General features: G+C 36.6%; 1 protein-coding gene across 1 annotated transcript in view; it reads right to left on the minus strand.

The window, feature by feature from the left end:
* The window catches only part of LOC149565673 (Guanylate-binding family protein), a 43,817-nt gene that overhangs the window by 2,898 nt on the left and 17,633 nt on the right, over positions 1-23,286 (minus strand). The window contains exons 3-9 of the mRNA XM_089819164.1: positions 3,852-3,917; positions 3,301-3,444; positions 2,727-2,840; positions 1,987-2,088; positions 1,660-1,845; positions 769-858; positions 517-651 (exon numbers count right to left, since the gene is read on the minus strand). Coding sequence (XP_089675290.1) covers positions 517-651; positions 769-858; positions 1,660-1,845; positions 1,987-2,088; positions 2,727-2,840; positions 3,301-3,444; positions 3,852-3,917 — 837 coding nt within the window. The remainder of the gene's footprint in view (positions 1-516; positions 652-768; positions 859-1,659; positions 1,846-1,986; positions 2,089-2,726; positions 2,841-3,300; positions 3,445-3,851; positions 3,918-23,286) is intronic.

Here is a 23,286-nt window from a genome sequence, read left to right on the forward strand (position 1 = left end):
ACAAAAAAAAATTGGTTATGCCACTTATAACCTGACAAATACCCATTAAAGTTCAACATAAAGGAGCTAAACACACATCTGCATACATTGGGAAAATTGCGTAGCCCCATATTATGTACCCATTCTCCTCTTTAAGAATACCAAGTTTATTGACTCTGAAATTGTTGTTGCCTGCTCACTATTGCTATCACTATTTCTTAAGGAGGACTAGTAGTCTAGTAGTACGTAATACACCTACCTAGAAGGCCAGAATTATAAGTTTTCCTTGACAATTATGAACAGACATAAACATCACAGCCCAACTTATGCAAGGCCATGTTACTTATTTCAAATAATGTAGGAATCAAACTATAAATTTACTTGTATGTTAAAATTTAAGGCCATAAAATAAATGCTTTATTGAACCTAGTATACAAATAACATACACAAATAGAAGTTCCTTGGAGTATGACCCTCAATGTTACAGGCTAAGCATATTTAGAAACCAAAACATTGACAAATTATTTTGGTTTTTACCTCAAATTGCTTCTTCAAGGTAGTCTGGACCATCTTCTCGTATTTCTGTCTTGCAGCACCTGCTCCCACTGCACTTCTGTTAAAGGCAGCTAAAGCCTTTTGCAATGCACCCTCATATGATTCTTGCAGAGCTGCCTGGAAAGAGTCAAATTCAATGTTATAAACACAATCCAAGGTTATGGACCTGATACACACAAATACCCTGGAACAAACAACATTTAAATTTACAAACTTTATTAGAGAATAAACTACCTCTTCAGGTGGTTTTGATTGATCAAAGGAGCCCATGTAAGCTTCAATAGCACACTCATAAGCTCGCCGACATTCAGCTTCCTCTACACTCTATTATCAATAACAAAAAGTGTTTGAATTGTATGATGAGTAGTGATTCATGTATTTTGTAAAGAATAATGACAATAGCTTATAAACTGACTCTCAATCTTGCAGATTAATAGCCCTGCATAGACTTCAATAGCAAACCCATAAGCTCACCTACATTCACCTTCCTTCACACTCTAAATCAATAAACAAAAAGTGTTAACATTGTACAATGGGTAGTGATTCGTGTATTTTATGGATAATAATGACACAACGGCCCACAATCTGTGATTCTCAATCTTGCAGATATTTAAGCAATGCAAGTAGCTCAAAAATCCAAACCAGATTGTGATTGTTGTATCAAGGACAATGATTTGGCGCACTTGTTATACGGCCAAGAGCCAGAAGCAAATTAAACTTTGAGAATTAGAAAATATGCATCTTTAAAAATAAGCATACTAGAGCCATTATTAACATCAGTTGTATATTTTTCTTGCCAAAGTAATTAAATGTGCTCAAGTAATTGGGTAATTTGAGATTATGATAAACAAAACTATTGTGTCAGAAATTAACAAATAAAGCCACCACAACCATGCAATCCATAGCAAAACAGTAAAGATTAGCATTAATTTGATCCTAAAATAATCATTATGATAGTATGATATGTACCATGTGCTACTATAAGGTCTTGTAAAAACCTTTTTTTGCAATTCAAAAGTCATGAATAGTCTCACAACAATTTTAGGGAACACGAAACAGCAATAGAAACCAGAAATGAACATCAGTAGAAAAGTTAATTAATGAAAGATGACACGTTGCATTCACCTGCCATGATGTTGCAATTGTTGGCACAGCCCCTGCATTAATTGCATCCAAGAACGACTGTGTGAGCCCTGCAAGTAATGGACCGGTCATGATTGTTGATCCAACCTGCTTTGGCCTCGTTCTTTCCAATACAAACTTTGTCAATGCATCAAGACCAGCTCGGAATTCTGGGCGCAGTTTGTCCAGCTATGGGAAAAAGGCATAGGTTAATTACCAATACTTTGAAATAACTATTGCTACATTATCACTCTCATAATATAAAAGAATCTAATTGCAACACAATTATCCAAAGACAATAAAATCTAGACTCAGAAAATATTGTCTTACCGGAATCTGATCAAGTCGCTGGAGATCCTTCTCATTATTTAATGGTCGTACAAGAGTGAAGCACTCACGATCAGGAAACAGGGCTCGAATTGACTCACGGATCTAGCATACAACATTATTCATTATAAGAAAATTCAGATGCCATATCCCCTGTATATATGCAAATAAATGCATTATGTTGAATGCATTGCCCTTTTAATCAATAAAAGGGCAATTTAGTTAGATCCTGTCAGATGGATGTTATATATCAGTTAATCTTGTCAAATTGGATGAGTTAGACTCTACGTATTGGAAGTGTTTCATGCTCACCCTCTCATTCTCAAGCAGCAACTGCAGATGAAGATAAAGGAAACTAACAGATTTACTATGGATTAGTCATTTTTCAGTTAATTTGAAACTGTTATATAATATACATGCACAACGACAATGAAAGCAATGAAATTTTATTAAGTTGTGTCTCAACTCTCATGTGAGTTCTTGATTCAGCTCCAATGTTCTGTAGCATGTTGGTATAATGTAATAAATGCTTTATATAGGAATAACTGAGATTTCCTGTATTTAAAAAAATCCCTTTTCCACATTGCTATCCCCTCAAAAAGGCCTTGTGTCACCTCTGTACTATAATAATGTTTGCCATCCCCATCCTGATAACTCCATGGAACAAAGGAAAAAAGCAGACAGTACTTTAGGAGCTAGTCAATTTTACTTTAGTACTGTACCAAATAAATCTTAACACATACCTCATTCTTTGCAGCAATATCTTTTGCAGAACCATGCATTGGTTTCAAGGCTAATTCTAAATACTCCCGTGGGGTGATCATCCGCCCATCTTCTGCCAGGTTCAAATAAAAATCCTGTAGCCATACTTTATCAAGAACTGTGATTGACATTTAAATATGACCCAACTAGAATAAAAAAACACAACTTGCAATGGTAAATTAATGTGGAAAGTAAAAAGATGAAGATTGGCAAGTAAGAAAAACTAATATAACAGCCACAAGGACCATCCACCTCAAAACTTGAAGATAGCAGATACAAAGAAACCATGTGAATGAAAATGATAAAACCATAGAGTAATGCTCAAACCATTTTTTATGGATTTTGACCTTGGTTTGAGCATCAGATTCTTCATGCAGGAAAATGTAACGAATTACATGATGGTAAAAACACATCCAGGATAATTGCATACCATACTGGGAACTTAAAATGCAAAGTATTGATTGCACTAATCAATTTTTTTAATTTCATGCCTTTCAAATTTTGCCAGCATCTAAAAGTAGCTTTGCATAAGATTCTAAAAGAAACAACACTTACACGCAGAAGCCAGACAAAGACAGGAGAAAATTGTCCGATATCTGCCACTGTGGTGCGGCCCTGTGATGCTCTTACTCGAATATGTTTTGTCATTTCTGTAACCAGAGATAGACGGTCGAGAGCAGCTTCGTCAATTCCTCCCATCTGATATCAGATAAAAGAATCAATAAAAAATTTAAACCTTTTTTAAAATACTATTCAATAAAAAATTAAAGATCACTAAGAGAGCCTCCTAGAAACATGAGAAGAGCTCGAACATCAAGCTCAACTCCAACAAGAATTTTGGAATGTGGTATATAGAAATGGTACATCCAAAATCAAAATACAGAAACTCTTCTTAGGTTAAATGCCACTATTAACCTATTAGATATTCAGACAGAAAGAAAGTGTGATCTTTCAAGTAAAATGTACGCAAATAGTTTTACAAATGGCGTGCTTGATTGTCCACTGTTCCATTGAAAATCCAGATACAGAGATTCTTAATACCTTAAATGCCACTATTAGTGATTTTACAAGTGGAATGAATGAAAATAGCTTCAAAAATGGCGTACCTGATTGTATACAAACATGCTTGAAAGAAGTACTGCCAAAGAAAAAATCTGAGTACTGTACGTTCCCTACAAAACCAATATGCAAAAGGAATGATAAACCAATATGCAAAAGGAATGATAAAGATTTACCATAAAAGTAAACATGTATTTTATAATATAAATCATTACATGGCATGAGAAAATTATATGAATATAAAATTACATTTCATCAATTGTTACATAACTAAACTAGCTTTTCTTTCTAACCCTCCCAGATCAAACTGAAGTAAGTTGTACCAATATAAGAAAAAAAAGACATTTCAAAGTTCAACACATTGGTATTCTTCTAAAACAATGCAAGGAATATAATTAAAAAACAAAAACACAGAAAATCTCAACACAGCAAACCAATATGCCAAACAAAAGTTATCACATGCCTCAAGCCAAAGCCAATTCAGGACAACAAACAAATGTTATGACAAGGAATTCATTACAAAAGAAACAGTAAATATACCCAATATATTTCCTGTTTGTTATTGTTTATATTCAAGATCAGAACCAACACGTGTCAAGAGGAGTCTAAGCTTCTGATTGAAAGCATACCTTACGTGAAAGTACTGTAACCCTTCATCAAATCATGGGAAAGTAAATAACATATGACAGGCAAGGGATAATTGTATAGAATTGTAGTCTAAAGGCACATAAAAACATATCTTATTATTATTACTATTTCCAAGAAGCTTTCGAAAAAGATGTCATGAAGAATTGAATCAAGTAGCATATAGCCACATCATGCAACTACAAACAAGCATCTGTAACTAAAATAGCAGTTCTAATATAACTGTATATAAGGAAGCATACCAATCTTCTTGAAAAATTTTGCGAACAGTATTCATAGCAGTATGAGTTGCCTTCTATAAAACCTGCTTCCATGGCATAGTATAGTGTCCCATCACCAGAAACTGTCCACAATCAACCTCAAAAACTCAAAATGCCTCGATCTGATTCATACAGATTCAGATTCCAGTTCGATTTTATTTAAATTCAGTGTCTCACCCCTTTATGAGTTAGGGTAGCATTTCATGTATGAGAAATATTCCACTAATGGTGAGAAACCAACCAAATGCTAATTAAATTGTTGCATTTGAAATTGGTGAGTGACAACCTGATGCCATGTGTGCTTGCTTTCTTGTGAGGGTACCATCATATTCCATTTGCAACTGTGTACAATTGCTTCTGCTACTTATGGCTCAAGTAACAGCTCAGGGCAAAACCCCTGCATTTGTTAAGTCAAGGTTCCACCTCCTTTACCCCAGGCCTACTTCCAGTACCCAGTCTATGGGCCAATATCAAAAAGTTGTTGAGTTCAACATTTTCAAAATTGAATTCAAGTTTTCAATTACATTTAAATTTTAATATTTCTCATATAATACTTATATATATGTATAAAATTATATATTTTTTAATTAATAATACATTATAAAAAAATGGTATACTTATTTTGATATAATACATAAATTGTGTATAGTAATGAGAATTTGTATTGGAAAAAGATGGGGTCTATAGATTTTTTGTAAAAACGAACCCAACCCTAGTACAAGATCCCAAACAGAACAAAAAACACAGGTAGAGATTAATGCATTCACAAAGAGAATACGAGTCCCTCACAAGTGATATAGAATCTAGGGAAGAAGATAATTGAAGCAGGAGCATCAAGCTTGGATTTTGGTGGAGTTATGCTTTTCATGGTTAGGGATGTGTTGGAGACACATTGGGGAACCTTTCCTCATGATTGCATAGAGATTGGATGGATTGAGTTGAAGTTTGAGCTATTCTTACCTTGCTGCTGAAACTACGTTTTCTGGTTTCTAGGTGCCTGTTGCACGCTGTGTAACTAATTTTGCGCAATGAATGAGAGGATGTGCTTTTCAGGGATTGGAAAGGGCCTAGAGTACTGCCTTGTGTCAAAGGCGCAAGTTCTAATTCTTTATAAGTTGGGAGATATGGCAATTCTCCTGGAGCATTGATTTCTGGCAGTTTTGCGCAACAGTTTTCTATGCTTGACTTTCGGGAAGGATGCGCACTTATCCTTGGTGAATCAGCTTTTGCGCCTTTAAGGGATTGTAAAGGACCTAAAGTTCTACTTTGGTTCGAAGCACGAGTTCTAATACAATCGGAGCTAGGAGATATCGCGATTATGCTTGAGCATCGATTTTTGGACAGTTTATTTTTGTTGAAGGCCGACTTGTGGCTCTTCAAGTATTTAATGTTAGTTTTTGGCATTTTGGGCCGACTTGTGACTTAGTTGGGTATAAGTAGGGGTCTTGTGGAGTCTTTTATTCATTCAATGATGGAGCGATTCATTCATTCGAAAGACAAGTGAGTGTGGAGAGTAGCTGAAGAGCGAGTTTTTCCTGAGTCTGTGGACAGAGCACTGAATGTGAGGTAGTTTACAACACGATTATGATGGAGATGTGAGTGTGTGCATAGAGTGCTGAATGTGAGGCAATTTACACTTGGATCTTGGATAAAGTTGGAGCAAAGGTAGGGCTACCGCTGGAAAACAAAGAGATTGCTTGGTGGGCTTGTGAGCACAAGTTTAGATTTCCTTGGTGATTTCTTCCAGACTATTGTTATGTTACAAATCTGGGCTAGCTGGAATAGGTTTGGATTGGATCTTGAGGGATCTTGTAGAACTGTTATTGTAATTGCTTTGTATTTGGCTGTAACCAGGAAGGCCTTATAGCCCGACACATTGCATGTAACAGTTACTTTTATGAATAAATTATTGTAATTTGGTATCAAATCTTGCATTCTTGCTTCTTGCTGTTGTGTTTCCACTATGTGGTTATATAGTTGGGGGCTAGGACATCTCCTTTGGGGATTCTCCTGTCCGGCACTATGTCAGGTGGTATCAAAGCGAAGGTTGTTCCTGAGTGTGTAGACAAATCGCCTAAGTTGTGGCAGTTTGCACCAGGACTTGGGTTAGAGAAGTAGATCTAAGAAGATCTTGAATCTAGTTGTGGATTTTCTTTCTGGAGTCCTAGATCTCTTGGTTGTGAGGTGGCAGATCATGATTCTGACTTGTAATTGCAAAGGGCTTGCAGATGGATCGATAGATGCGAAGATGGAAGACTGATCTTGTTGAGGCATGATAGTAGAGAGTTTGTGGATTGCAGACCCGTGGTCTTGGACTTGTGATGTGGTTCTTGATTGTTCATGCAAGGTGGCAGGTTGCAATCTAACTTGCAAACAACTCGAGGTCTTCACAAGGAGCGTGGGAAGGATTTGTTACAGAGGGTTTGCAAAGATCTTGGGAGATGGCTCTAAGAGGATTGGACTCTGAGATGATTGCAAATCTCTGTGATGTGCTGGAAAGGAGGTTTTCTAAGATGTCTTCTCGAGTTGAAGCTAGTTTGGTTGATCGAACTAAGAAGGTGGTTGCTTAGTTTGAAACTAGTTTGGCTGATCGAGATAAGGACAGGATGAGGAAGGCATTTTGTAGATGTTTGTAGAGCTGGAGTTTACCGATAAGAAAAAGAGTTGTTTGGTCGGTTAAGAGAATTGTTTGTGAGAGAAGATGGCATAACAAGGTCGAGGTGGAAGAGGTTGGTTTTGTTGATCAATTTGTGAAGTCTAGTACAAAACTTGTAGAGCAGCTGGAGGTTGTTGTTGAAGTTATTCCTAACCTTGTTGATGCTAGGATAGACATTGATTTTCATGATCAGTCGATTGGATCTGACATGGAAATTGCAGAGCACTTGGTCATGGATGATCCGGTTGCCATTGGTGATGAGTTGTGTATTGCAGAGCATCTTGTTGTGAGCAATGAGGTCGCTGGTGTTGAGAGTTTGGCATATGTTGCTAAGGAGTTACATATTGTTGCTAATGTGCAGTTTGTTGCTGCTGGTGTGGATTCACTAGTTGTTGATGTGGACGAGGGTTTGCTGATAAAGCCTTATATTCAGTTTGTTCTTGGGTGTGAGCATACTGATTGGGTTGCTGATATGTATTTGATTCTAATGTTTCAATGGATGAAGTATAGATGGTGGATTTTAAGATTTTTTCTATTGACTTTGATGATGTGGAAGCCTTTGGTAAAGATGAATATGGTTGCAAATCTTCCTTTGGGTATCAAAGTATGGGACATACTTTTCTATTTACCTAGGGAGTCTGATGCAGGAGCATCAAGCTTGGATTTTGGTGGAGTTATTATTTTCATGGTTAGGGATGTGTTGGAAACACATTGGGGAACCTTTCCTCATGATTGCATAGAGATTGGATGGATTAAGTTGAAGTTTGAGCTGTTTTTACCTTGCTGCTGGAACTGTGTTTTTTGGTTTCTAGGTGCCTATTGCAGGGTGTGTAACTAATTTTGCGCAATGAATGATCGGATGCGCTTTTCAAGGATTGAAGAGGGCCTAGAGTACTACCTTGTGTCAAAGGCGCAAGTTCTAGTTCTTTATAAGTTGAAAGATATGGCAATTCTCCTGGAGTATCGATTTTTTGGCAGTTTTGCACAACAATTTTCTGTGCTTGACTTTCGGGATGGATGTGCACTTATCCTTGGTAAATCAACCTTTACGCCTTTAAGGGGTTGTAGAGGACCTAAAGTTCTACCTTTGGTTCGACGCATGAGTTCTAATTCAATCGAAGCTAGGAGACATCACAATTTTTCTCAAGTATCAATTTTTGGACAGCTAATTTTTGTTGGAGGCCGACTTGTGACTCTTCACGTATTTAATGTTAGTTTTTGGCATTCTTGGCCGACTTGTGACTTAGTTGGGTATAAGTAGGGGTTTTGTGGAGTCTTCTATTCATTCAATGATGGAGCGATTCATTCATTCGATAGAGGAGTGAGTGTGAAGAGTAACTGAAGAGCGAGTTTTTCTTGAGTTTGTAGACAAAGAGTAGAATGTGAGGCAATTTACAGCAGGATTATGATGGAGATGCAAGTGTGTGAACAGAGCGCCGAATGTGAGGCAGTTGACACTTGGATCTTGGATAAAGTTGGAGCAGGGCTAGGCTTGCAGCTGGAAAACAAGGAGATTGCTTGGTAGACTTGCGAGCACAAGTTTAGATTTCCTTGGTGGTTTCTTCCAGATTACTGTTATGTTACAGATCTGGGCTAGCTGGGATAGGTTTGGATTGGATCTTGAGGGATCTTGTAGAACTGTTATTGTAATTGCTTTGTATTTGGTTGTAACCGGGAAAGCCTTACAACCCAACACATTGCATGTAATAGTTACTTTTATAAATAAATTATTGTATTTGGTATCAGATCTTGCATTGTTGCTTCTTGTTGTTGTGTTATCATTGTGTAGTTATATAGCTAGGGCCTAGGACATCTCCTTTGGGGATTCTCCTGCCCTACACTGCATCAATAATGCTTCTAAAAGATGACAAATTTGGGTTTGACTCAAATCTCAAGGCACTGCTTTGACCCAAATAATAATATGGCTAGGCATTTCACATCGAAATGGATATGCAAAAGTTTGATGGCAATTATCCAACCAACTGGCTCTGTAAAATGGAGCAATTATTTGATCTTCGTAGTGTTCCTTGTTAACAAAATCTTGCAATGGTGGCCTTATGGTTGAATCACGATAATTCCATTTGATATAACTACCTACGCAAATACAAGAAAAAGATAGGATGCTTGTGACATGGATTGTTTTCCTAGAGGAACTCACTACACATTATGATGACAATCTAACGGATAATTACTTCAGCCAGCTTCTCAGAATAAATCAAATAGGTATGGTCAAGGATTATATTATTGATTCCAAACCTTGTCTTTACAGGTGAAGAATAAGGAAACATTCCTCAAGGATTCAAACGACCAAATCAAATATGAGGTACTCGTGTTCCATCTAAATTTATTGTTCCCAAGCAACGATTATCGCAAGGCTAAAAGAGGAAAACTTTTATAGGCTATAGAAGATTTAAGTTCTTGTGAAAATAAATAAGGACCCTTTCAGAGTCACTTAACCTGCTAACTCCACCACAAATTCATGAGAAGAACGCACAAGGGTTATGTTTTAACTATGATAACAATTATAGTTGAGTACTAAGTCACAAGGTCCGAGTTCGAATTCAACAACCATGAAATTTGGATGAAGTTCGACAAGGTCCAAAAAATTGGAAAAATTCAACATAAAATTCGCCTTATATAGCTTCTCAAATAAATATATATATCTATATGTGAGTGTGTGTGTGTGTGTATAATGTAATAAATAAATAAATAATAGATAAACACACAAACTATTAATATTTTGTAAATAAAACATACATAAAACATTAAAGTTTCTCTTTTAAAAAAACATATATAAAAATGTTTTACTATTAATAAAGAAATATAAATTACATTAATTATACTTTATAATTAAGTTTATCGAATTGTTATATAAATTACATACATTATAGTTTATAAAAGAAGTTATAACTATTTAAAACCTAAAAAGAGAACGAAAATGTTTGGAATGTCCACAAGGTAATTGTCACTGCCGCTGGGAGATCATTGTTTCCTCTGACACAAAAGATTGATCATTGTCCATGTAGAAGATTGGTCATTGTCGTTGTAGCATCGCTGTGGCATGCAAAAATTCTCATTACCGAGTGGAGAGTCTCTCTCAAATAGACGACAAATTACAGCACCAGAAATCAAAAACCATAAAAATGGTGGACTGAAATATGTTTCTTGAGAAATGACAAAAACAAAAACTGATGGACGAATTTCATTCCAAATTTAAGTGAATGTTTTTCATTTTTTATGGGTTTGCCAAATTTTGAACTTTAAGTTGAACATTTGATGAACCCTGTGACTTAGGTTGAGGACATCAATACACTATAAAAAGAAATTGTTCTACACTAAAGTTGAAGTGACAAAGAAATGATGGAAGAATCAATAATTAAAGGGTGACAATGAGATAGAAGTGGAATAAGGGGTACCAATAGAACCATTTATTGTAATGGGCTATCGAGAATTATATAGTGACCCTCTAGTGAATTTCTTTAAAAAAAGAGTATAGTGTTGATAGACTAAAGAAGTACTTTCAATTTCATCAACAAAAAATTAGTTGCTCGTCTAAATTGTTTTATATATCCAAGTCAAGAATTTTAGGTCTTGTCAGTATACAAGTGTATGAGTTCTCTACGGATATGCCATAGCATTATATTATCTGAGGGGTTCAACGGCTTGATTTCTCAATGTTTCCTATAACCTCAAACACAAGAAATGTTATTTTAGAAATATAGTTGACTTACTACATAGGGGACAATCGAGAATAACTTTCAAAATCTATTTCTCAACATTCATTCAAAGGGAAGGGCATTAGATTTGAGAGGGTTAAATGTTAAGTGGCCATGGATGGTAAGCTCTCACCAAATACAAAAGATGCATAAAAAGAAGACATATGGGCTTGTGAACCAATTTTTTCACTAGAAGCATATCACTCATGAGGTACTATACCAATTGATTTTTGAAAGATACAAAAAGGTATCCTCTTAAACGAGATAATGATCATGCCATTCTAGTAACATATGACAAACAATCACCTAACTTTGTCACTGGGAACATAATTCAAGTGAAGCTAAAGGCAAGAATTGTCAGAAAAAATCAATCTGCTAACTTGTCTCATTTGGTAAAGGTATGCAAGAAAGATGGCAATAGGAGGATACATCCAAATTACAAAGAGCTGAAGATGTAAACTCTCAAAAAAAAATCTATTCCAATCATTGATAACTTACTGAATGCACTAAACGGAGAGCTCTATTGCTTGTAAAACTTGATCTTAAATAAACTAATAATCAAATTCAAATTCGTCAAGAAAATATTCCCAAGACAACATTTATGTCATTAAGACTTTTTGGTGATGCCAATTGGCCTTACCAATGCTCATTCTAAAACTCTTGTGTTGCCAATGCGTCACATGATCCAAGATGTCGACAGTTCTAAAATTCACACATCATTTCAAAAACAATTTCCAAAGTTACGAACCGTAAAAATTCTAAATTTCCTATCATTTCCATATAGAAGGGGTGTTTTCAAAAATATCAACCTTCTTATGATTCCAAAGATTGCAATATTGGCATTTCATGAGAGATGGTGTAAACAGAAAGTTCTTTTTGTTTGCATGTATCAATCACTTCCCCTTTAAGCAAGCCCATCTCCAAGGCACGTGCTTCTCTCCTAATGTGAAAAAACTTAACACTAAGATTAGATTAAATACAATTACGAGTTAAATTAATAGGACATTATGTGTGGAACTTATAAGATGTTAGCTCATTCACTCAAGCAAAAGGCAACAAAAATCAAGTTGAGGGAAAACACATCTAAAAAACTAGTGAGGTTAGTGAGATGTAAAAGATCTGTAATAACCCCAACTGGTTATAACTTCGACGAACACCAAATTCTTTTATAATTCAGTTGTTTGACATTTTGCCAAACACTTTGCAAGCAAGCTCTAATACCGCTGTAATGGCCCTGCTCAGATTATAACTTTAACAACTCTAATTTTTCCGCAATTCAGAAATTTGGCACTTGATACTTGACACCCATACAACGAAGGCTTCTATTATGGTTTTGGAATACATTTGCTTTTATGGTTTTATGATATAAAACATATCTAAATGCATTCATATAAAATTACTGAAACTCAATGCCAAGAATTCACAACAGTAATACGTTTACTTCATAATTTCGAAATGACCATTACAACTATTAAAAGAATAGTTTTCCAATTTCAAATATGATTTCAGATGAACCTGCTATCTGCCCCAAAAATGATGATTGTACAATAGTGCCCCAATATAGATGATTGTGCCTGTTTGTATGCCTACAACGCTATTTGTAGTATATTTCCAGCTTGATTGCCAACACTAATACCAATTTACAGAATTAAATTCCCAAGTGCACACACCTGTAACTAATTTGCAGCCCTTAGTTATTAACGCAGGCTTCCAGATAAATATTGCAGCTCCTCAACTGATTGCTGAGCTCCTAGAAAATAGCAAACTCCCAATGCATGGGCAGGAATACTGATCGCAGGCTGAGCTATGAATGTGCCTTGCCTGCACATGAAATGCGGCACTTCTGGAAATTAACGCTAGCTCCCAATTCAGCAAATGGCAGCCCTGGAATGAATACAAGCTTGAGGAGTGATTGCTGGATTTCAAAATGATGTTTTCAGACCTGAGTATTGCAACTAAATTTAATCTCCCAAATGAAGATGGTAGCAATAAATGTCCAGATCGAACCCCTCTAATGCAGTTGCAGGTTGATATCAGATTTCAATAAATTCTCCAGACAAACCCACACAATAATCTCCAGCAATATGGACCTCCTTAGACACAGTAAATGACAGTAGGAGAAATGGCAAATTGTTTACCTCAGCCAAATTTGCAAGATTAATCCTCAGAGAATAATTCACAATACTTCAGCTGTGAATTACCAAGCGATCTAAACCCTTATACTTCAACAAGGGCACAAAGTCCAGACTCAAAAATGTCACAAAGACAACAACAGCAAATAAGATAATCAAATAATTGGATGTTTTTCTTATCAAATGTCCCCATATTTATAATCTCCAAATGGCACCAATTTCCCAAAAGAACTCCACTCACACCACATTAAAATATAATAAAGTGCCATTAATATAATTTATTAATTATTTTTGGCTCCAAAAATGACTTTTTCCACCATAACTTAATATTTTGACACACAAGTCCACTGTTTCTTGTTCCCGCGATTTAAAACTTTTTGTCTCGATTCCAACGAGCTATGATACTAAGGTGACCAACCAACAACACCAACAAAATAGCAACCTCAACGTATTTAGATGAATAATAATAATAATTCACTCCTCTTATGAAAACAATTGAAGAAGCATTAGAATCGAAATCTAACAACACCAAAGTGATCCTGATGATGAAAGACGACAAATGAACCTAACAAGGTGACTTACTATAAATAGACGCTCTCTCCAAGATTCTTGAAGCCCAAACTAGAAGCCCGAAATAAAAATTTAGAGCATCACACAACTCATCTAACTCAACTGCGCTCATTGGAACCAACTATTTGACTTACTATAAATAGTAAGTCCCCTCAAATAGAGCCAAAACACATCATAGGTTGCTGGAAAGCCCATAACCACATAACTGAGACACTCAAATCCTACTGCCAACTCACAAGGGTTGTGATGGTGAACTGACCAAGCCAACTGCAGGAACTTGCTAAAAATGGGGGCATTACAAGATCATAAAATGTATTAGCCAAATTTTTTATTCATGGTGAAACATTTCCCAACACTCTCCCTTTGAAAGATAATTATTTTGAAAACAATTCCTGGATTCATTGCTTGGATCAACACAATAAGATTGTACAACTTTGTTCAATATTTATTCTCTTTGGATTATTTAATAGATTAAGTATAGGTTACTAGTAAGATTTATGCCCAATAATTGGTCTTAATTTCATCATTTAATTCTTGTAAGTTGCATGTAGATATTGATATACAATGTCTCTTCAGCTAGATAAAGGCTTATGCATTTCAAATTAAATGTCTCTGGTTGCATTTATGTTAGTCTGCGCGTTCCATGACAACATGTCCCCAAGTGTCTAGTTGACATCATTATAACTTGGGAACTTCGAGAAGATGTACCCTTTCTCAAGACTAAATAAATTGCTTCATTTGATAATTAAAAATAAAAAGGGTAAGGAAAAAAATGCTAAAAGACCCTTTAAAAACTACCAAAGGGGGAGGGGAATTATCAATGCAAATGTGATGCATTCTACTCAAATTCAATGCTTTTAATTTGTCTATCAGTTAAAAAACCCTTTAAAAACTACCAAAGGGGCAAAGGGATTATCAATGCAAATGTGATGCATTATACTCAAATTCAATGCTTTTAATTTGTTTAGTCATTTCAATAGTAATCCTCCTACCATCCTTAGATTGAAATACCCTATGTTTCCCATCCCAAAAGATTGAAATGACTATAATTTGTGTTTACCTATTTTCTACTTGCAGTTTGCATAACGAGCATGAGATGACAGCAATTAGTGGTGTTTTGCCATATTTAAGAGTTGGAAAATTAGATTACATGCAAATTGAAAAGAATATGGCTTATGTTCAAACATAGTTAAGAAATATTTCCAACTAAGATAGCTTAGGACTTAATATTAATGATGCAAACAATATGGACATGCATAATATTGCCTTCAAATTGGACTTGGTCTTAGTAGTTTAGCTCATTAAATAATGTCTTTGTTGCTTTCAATTTTTCACCTATGCATTGGTGCCCAACTTTGAAGTACTAATCTCTTCCTCAAATCACATAGTTCACAGATAACATTGGACATTGATATAAACAAAGGAGGTGATCACTAGATGTAGAGATGGTATTCAATTGGAAATAAAATGGAATGTCGAGGTCGCAGTTTAAACTTCCATTGAAAATTTTTTTAAATGAGTTGAATAAGTGTCTCAAGAGGGGTTATAATTCGATAATTGTAGATGAATTTTTAAGATGAATATATTAATTTTTTATATATATTAAAGATAGCTTAAATGCAGAAGTATAAATATCGGGTTTCAGATCAAGAGACCATTAGGATCTTAGCTCAACTACAACTAGCTAAATCGGAGTCATCTTAATCAAGAAGTTGCTCCTGTATACAAATAAAATGCATCTATTCAAGACTCTACATCCTTACACAGTTGATATACAAAAACATTAATAGATACAAGAGATAGGTATATTATTTGTCAAGTAGGACATACGTTTTGTTTACCGTACAAGGTAAAAGGATACTTATGGAGCCAAATGTTTACTATACGGGGTTAAAGGATACTTATCGCATGTAGTATAGCAAGATATAACACAGAACAAATACTTTATTCATATACACAATATGCACTTTAATGCTTACAATATGATTATGCTCATTACAATGATGATGCTAAAGTCCCTTACGGATGGTGTACATATACTTTCCTGAAGGGGTGACTCAACCGTCACGTGCCCATTCAGATATAATTCTACCCATCGGTTATAATATAGAATTTACCGACAACATCATCCCCCCCAAAAGGTAAAGTCATTTCCGAACAACAATTACAAAATTATTGAGACAGATTAACAAATTGGAATACATTAACTGTGACTAACTATAACAAGATAGATCTTTTTCCTTCACATCACATTCACATTCCTCCTGTGCCTACACCAAACTAGTTTCCAAAAACGCATTGCATCTGTAGCCTCTGCTAACACAATACTGTCTCCCTAGCCAAGCTGACCTTGATAGCCACCGTGTCGCCTTCTCTGCTTCCAATGCCTGGGTACGCTCAACAAAGTGTCGCTCTACTGCCTCCAACTAGATGATCAGCTCCTCCCGAGCTCTCTATGCATTCACCAAGACAGCCTCACATCCAACACCTACTTCGAGTGCCTCAAAATGTAGCACCTCTCTCGAAAGGCTTGCTCCAGTGCTCTCTCCACCTCTGGCAGACAGACACTCCATGCCTGCAGCAGCTCTAAGTCTCATCAACTGGTCACACTTCCCACGACTAATAACTGAACTGACTAGGGGTCTGGGGGCAACGCCCCTAGCGGGGTCGAGGGAACACCCTCAAAGCAACACCAAGACCAAATTAGCACCCTCAAACCCACACAAAAGCCCATGGAACACACCATTTTTGTGATTTTCTTCTGATCCCATACTCTTTCTACCAACCGCTTATGTTTTCTTCACTACTTGTTTATGTCTTTCCCTTCAGCACCATAAGTTATTCATTATGAACTGTTTTGATTTATCATCTTTTTTTTATTTAAAAAAAAACCCTATCACCCTTCTTATGTGTCTGTACGGTGGTCGTCTCTTGTATCTAAACTAGTGTAAGATATTTTGTTTGCATTGTACAATGGTCCCTCGTCGTTAATATCGTACGGTGTATGGTTACACAATGTATTGCCTCCACAGTGTATTCTATACGATCACATCTACCTAGTTTAACAATGGTTGTACCACAATGTTTGTCTTTTATAGCTGGTCGTACGATGCTCTTCCCAGGCCGTACGGGCTACCGTACAGTAATTGTGTTACTCCCTCATGTCATAGGGCTTGCTTCTTGTCGCCTCCCCTCTCTCTCTCCCTTGTCATACAGTGTATCAATGTACCACCTATACAATTTCTACTCTCTGCTTGGCTATACGGTGGATCACTTGTGATTACCTATTGACTTCGCACAAGGTCGTACGGTCCAATATAATCCCCCTATTGCATTTTGTACATCTGTACGACCCTTAAGTTTGTTGCTCCCTTTATATTTTCTTTCTTCTATACAGTGTTCATTCTGAGTGCTTCCTTAATGCTTTTCCCTTGCATACGGTGGTATGGCCGTACGGCTTCCTAATTGTCACGTTCGTACAATACCTGCTTGCACTTATTATAATTCCTCTTATAGCCGTACAATGAAAATTTGCTCAACTTTATACATTATTTAATGGTACATGTGATTTTTTGAATCCGTACGATACTATTATCCCTTGCAGACAAGTCTTCCAAACGTACGGTGCATTGTATGGCCTTTAGTTCACTCTTTTATCATTGCTCTATACAATTTTACATTCTTTATTATTATTTACATTTACATACATACATTAATAATTACTATTTTTATACTGTCTCTCAATTGTTCGTCCACAGAGGTGCGTTATTTCTTTCATGATAGACTTTCAACTTCGACCCATTCACTACATCGACTACTTCCTTCCCATCGAGCATCCATAATTTTATTGCTTTGTTATCGCCCACTCCGCAGATTTATATGGCCCGACCCACTTTATTTTAAATCTACTTGGTCCGATCTAGTTGCGCCTCTTATACTTCAAAACTAATTGGCCTGGTTGAAATTTGCTCAATTTTAAATGCTTGTCATGTCGTGCCTTATGCGTGTTCTATGTAACCTTTGTGGCCTATTGTGCTTGCAGTCGTCGCTCATCAAGTTTATTTAAATTATATAATCTCTCCCTCAAACTTTCGATATCTCCTAGTTTGTTCTCGATCGCGATCCTTAAACTTGGTACCATGAATTTCCTCCGCTGCCACTTCTCCTTGTCAATAACTGTACTCTTGATTTTAGAACCTTCACTCCATACTGTTGAAGTTTTTATTAAGCCCTTCCTCTTCGTAACCTGTTCAAACCGTACAATGTGTTTTCCTTGTTGTCGGTACCTTTCTACTAAATCCATGGTGCAGTGTAACATTTTCTTTCTGCGCGGTCTATTCACCGTGTACCGTACAGTGGAATCTTTCCTTCTGTTGGGTTCGTATGGTATGTTCTTCCCTTCAACTTTAGCCGTAACCACCTTTCCTTTTGCTTCTCTATATTCCTTCGAACATTCATTTTCCTCTCCTTTCTCACCTTCGTCAACCCTTAACATATTACAGCTCAGAAAGAACTTGTAGTCCTCCATCTGCCAATGGAGTAGGCTGTTAACCAAGTCTAGGTTGTCATTGTTAAACCCTCCTTCTAGTCTCAATACTCCCTCTTCATCAGGTTTCATTCTCTTCTTCCTTCAGTTGTCCCCTCCACCTTTGCCTTCGGAATCCAACGACGTTGCCTCCTCACCTATCATCTATGTGTACAAGTCAATTATAAATCTTCGGCCTCCACGTTCCATGGATAGGGTATTTCGTTTCCAATCATGTTTCACTTTTACTTGCACCAACCAACCCCATCCAAGGATGGTGTCATACCCTTTTCTTTTTAGTTTTATGACCACAAAATCTAATAAAAATGGTTGTGTTCCAATAGTTACCGGTTGTGCCATCAAAGTTCCCAACAGTTTGATTCCCTGTTGATCCGCTATGAGTAACTATAATGTAGGTGGCCACTATGTAGGTTATCCCAACTTTTTCCATATATCCTCTGGTAACACGTTCACGCCTGACCCTCCGTCCACAATTGTGTCTGTAAGTATTGTTCCCATGATACCCATCTCAACTATTGTCGAATGCCTTCCCGTTGTGAGTACCAAAAGCATTGGGTTTGTTGCAATCGTTCCACTACCGTCCTTTCCTGTTTCCTTCGTTGCTTTTGGAAGTGGTGCCATATTTAGAATCATCGTCTGTAACTGAGGCATTGTAATGTCATTTAATTTTATAAGGACTTCTATTTGTATGACCTGCCTTATCATGTTTTGTTCAGCAAGGTTCCTCTTTGAGGTATCGACCGTGTCTTTTACTTGCAACTTCCCTATTTCCATCTGTTTTTCCAACTCTATTTGTGCTTGTTGCACCCTCTTCTTTTCTTCCTCTACCTCAAGGTACATTGCCTTCTTAGCTTGCTCACGCATAATGGCTAGAGCTTCCTCCTCACATGTTTCGATGCTTAACAAATTCACCCCTTGCTTTGGGCATTTCGAATCTTTGTGGTCTTCTGAACCACACCATCTACATAATAGTTGCGGCACCTCCTTCATGGTACAATCTTTGGCGAAGTGCTCCCAGAGGTTGCACACACGACACTGGATCATCGGTCGTCCACTCGCGTCGTACTGTATCTGACTCCAACCTCCATTGTTATTATTTTTATTATTATTACCATCCCTTCGATGTCGGTTATTGTTGCGATATCCTCTTGAGGTTGCATCGTTGTGTGTGTTTGTTTCGGTGGACACTTCTTGCATCAGTAACACTTGTTGGTGTCCCTTTGACTTCATATTGTACGGGCATTCCTTTATAGAATGTCCCGCAATCTGGCAGATATCACAAAATTGTTTTTCGAGGAGCCCTTTGTGTGGCCTTCCTCCTTACAGTCTGTACACCACAATTTCCCCTTCACCAAGTCAGGATTCTTTTTCAAATTTTTAAATTCCTTCATCATCCGTAGCATATCCTTCGGCAACACTCGAACCTTCTAGCTTGATTCTTCATCGTTGCTACTACTTTCAAATAATGAATCATCTAAGTCTAACAATTTGTGCTTCTTCTTCTTGCTTGTTTTTTGTTCTCTCCAGATCCATCGCCCGATTATACGCATTTGCGTACGATGCTAGAGGTACAATTTTCATTTTCTTCTTCAGAGCCGGTCGTAGCCCCTCAACAAACCATCGTTTATTTAATATGTCAGCTAGTGGGCTCTCCATCTTCCCCACCAATTCTTTTAGCCTTCTTGCATAGGCACGGATCATCTCATTCTTTCCCTACTTTGTACTATATACTTCTGCTACAATTTCGTTATCGTCCCTTAACAATCAAAACTCTGCTATGAACTCCTTCCTAACGTCTACCCATGTAGTTAATTTCTGAGGATCGGCATCCGTAAACCAATCAATTGCTACACCCCGCAGGGTCGTTGGAAACTGTTGGACCCAATCATCCTTGTCTATTACACCATTAGTTGTCCATATTGTTTTACATGTCTTGCAATGCCTAATCAGATATGTCGTCCCATCACCATTAAACTAGATCTGTCGTCCCATCACCATTAAACTTTGGCAATTTCTCCTTTGGTCCTGCCATTGCTACTTTCTTTTGATTCTGTGTACCTGCGTTATTCCGAGCACCCGCATTGTTCTAAGCACCTACACTGTTTTGCACAATCATGCTGCTTCGGACAACCACCCTGCTTCCAACAACTGCATTACCTAGTAAAAGAAGATCTTCCTCAAGCGAAGTTGTTCGATTCTCTATTTGTATCTGTTCGTCGGGTGTATCGGGAACGAAGAGTTCACTCCACACTCGTGCTCCTTCAACACTTCGAGCCATGCGAGTTACTTCCCTTCTGTTTGAATGCTCTACCCTCGGTGTATACAAGTTGAGGAACTCCTCCCTTGTCTCTTTCACCAAATTCAATTGTTGTCGAGTCTCTTCTAGCAATTCCTCGGCACTCCTCGGTTTGCTAGGTGAATGCACTCCCTCCGTCTATGCTCCTTCACCCCTCAGTGTCCGTTTGTAATCTGTTGAAGCTTCTGTATGCACTCTGCCTGTTGTGCTAAAATTAAAACTTCCTGTGCTATGCATATTTCATCCTTATCTTTTATCTTATTCCTATCCTTGTTGAACAAATTCGGCATTAATCTTCATAACACTTCCTTTGTTCCAAGTTCGACTGGCAATGGCGCCAAATGTTTACTATACGGGGTTAAAGGATACTTATCGCATGTAGTATAGCAAGATATAACACAGAACAAATACTTTATTCATATATGCAATATGCACTTCAATGCTTACAATATGATTATACTCATTATAATGATGATGCTAAAGTCTCTTCCGGATGGTGTACATATACTTTCCCGAAGGGATGACTCAACCGTCACACACCCGTTTAGATACAATTCTACCCATCGGCTACAATATAAAATTTACAGACAACACCCTTTTTTTATCAGTGTGTCAAATTATGATGTTTTCTGAAAACTTTACTACATAAATTTTGAGTTGAACACATTTACGCTTATATCACTCAAATTCATTAACAAACATCAATTTTCAATCATTCTTTAACAACGAAAAACAAGTTCCTATAAAGAACCTAACTCTGATGGGTGAGTAATAGCATTTAGTTAATTTTGCCATAAAAAACAACTAAAAATTTGAGAATATATGTACATGAAATGTATAAATGATATACTTAAAAAATTATTATTATTATTTAATCGAAGTTACTTTGTACATTTTAAAAAGCAGTTTGGGATTTTCCATCATACCCTATAAAATTCTATGAGAAGGCTTTGTAATTGCTATTAAATGTGCAATTAGATGTTTGCATAGGATGTGGCTGTAATGCATGCAAAAGCATCACAGATCAACATTTTAAAAAAATTCAAATCCTCAGAGAGACTCAACAACAAAAGAGCCTTCTCTACTCGTGATTAAAACAAATTAGGAAAATGTTTTACTGATAAAAAAAAAAAATTAGGAAAATGTGACATTTCCACTAAACAGGGATAACTATTTCAACAAGTTGTTTCAGCAGTAGAAAAAAACTAAGAGTTACTAAAGATAGACTTAAAACCAGTATATCTCATCTTCAATGTTGGATTAAAAGCCATTCCTCTTTAACTAAAGATGTCAAAAATACATTGATTTCACATAAAAAAATGTTGGCAATAATTTGTGGACCTCCAAAGATCCACAAGAAGAGGCTTCCTCTTAGAACAATTGTGGACACGATTGTTCCCCAACATATAAGAAATTTTCTCGAGAAGGCTCAAACTTTAGGTTGGAAAGTACGTATCTTTTGTTTTTAATTTGGAGCACTTTGCCAATTTTGTCAAGGAAGAAACTTTTGAAAAGGATGATATTTTGTCATACTTTGATCTTGAATCTATTTTCACCAAGCTCTATTTAATAGTGCTATTAGTGAGATTACGTGATGATTGGATAATTTTGTTAATAACTAGCTAAGTACTAATTTCTCACTCCCAACAATCGCAAGGTTAACATGCAGCTCATGAAATTGTTGTCATACTCCATCATAGTCCACCCATGCAAAGTTTGTTTCATTTGTTTTGATTTGTTGTTGTCTTGCTGTGTATTGAGGAATTGAGTTGGTAATTTGTGGAAACTGTCACTGCAGGAACATGCACAGGCTATCTCTAATCATACTGTATATATACATGTTTCCAATACAATGGAATTCAATTCAATTGCTCTGCAAATTGTAATATAGTATCACAGCAGAGCGTGCCTATGGTTTCAGCTGGTGTATTTATGTTAGACTAAGTTACCGATTTGGATGAGGATCCGGAAGTGGATGCAGGGATTTTTGTTTTTGGGGGGTACAGATGCGTTTGGAAACTATATATATATCACAGCAGAATGTGCCTATGGTTTCAGCTAGTATATTTATGTTAGATTAAGTTACCAATTTGGATGAGGATCCGGGAGCGGATGCAGGGATTTTTGTTTTTGGGGGGTACAGATGCATTTGGAAACTATATATATATATATATATATGCTATGTGATGCAAAGAAATGAAAGAAATATACAAAATTAAACAGATCATATATATATATATATATATAGGAATTGGAAAAACCAGATGAAGATATAATCAAACAAATCTGGCTAGTCTAAACAATTGAGAACTGGTCAGAATTAAACCAAACCTGCCTGGATTGGTAATCATGTCAGGTGAAGATCTTGTGCTTCTGCATCCACTGTTTCCCAGCAATTGGTTACCAAGGATGCATATAAGGGCTTGAGATAATGAATATTCTACTATAAGTAATGGTGATTAGTATTGCAAGTTAGTTGACAACCGTCAACAACTGATCCTAATGAATGTGAACATGATGCAGTCGTAAGTTGAACATCCAATGTCCTTCCTGTCTCTAACAATGATAAAGTGATTGGAAAACAAGGTTGTTTATGATCCTAAAGAGTTAAAAGTGTATGGAAAATAATTTTTTAAGTGTGCTTTAGTGCTGTAGGTAAAA

The sequence above is a fragment of the Cupressus sempervirens genome, chromosome 3 (genome assembly GCF_028749045.1).
Source record: "Cupressus sempervirens isolate cs-2001-9-10 chromosome 3, ASM2874904v1, whole genome shotgun sequence".
In the NCBI taxonomy this organism is placed as follows: domain Eukaryota; kingdom Viridiplantae; phylum Streptophyta; class Pinopsida; order Cupressales; family Cupressaceae; genus Cupressus; species Cupressus sempervirens.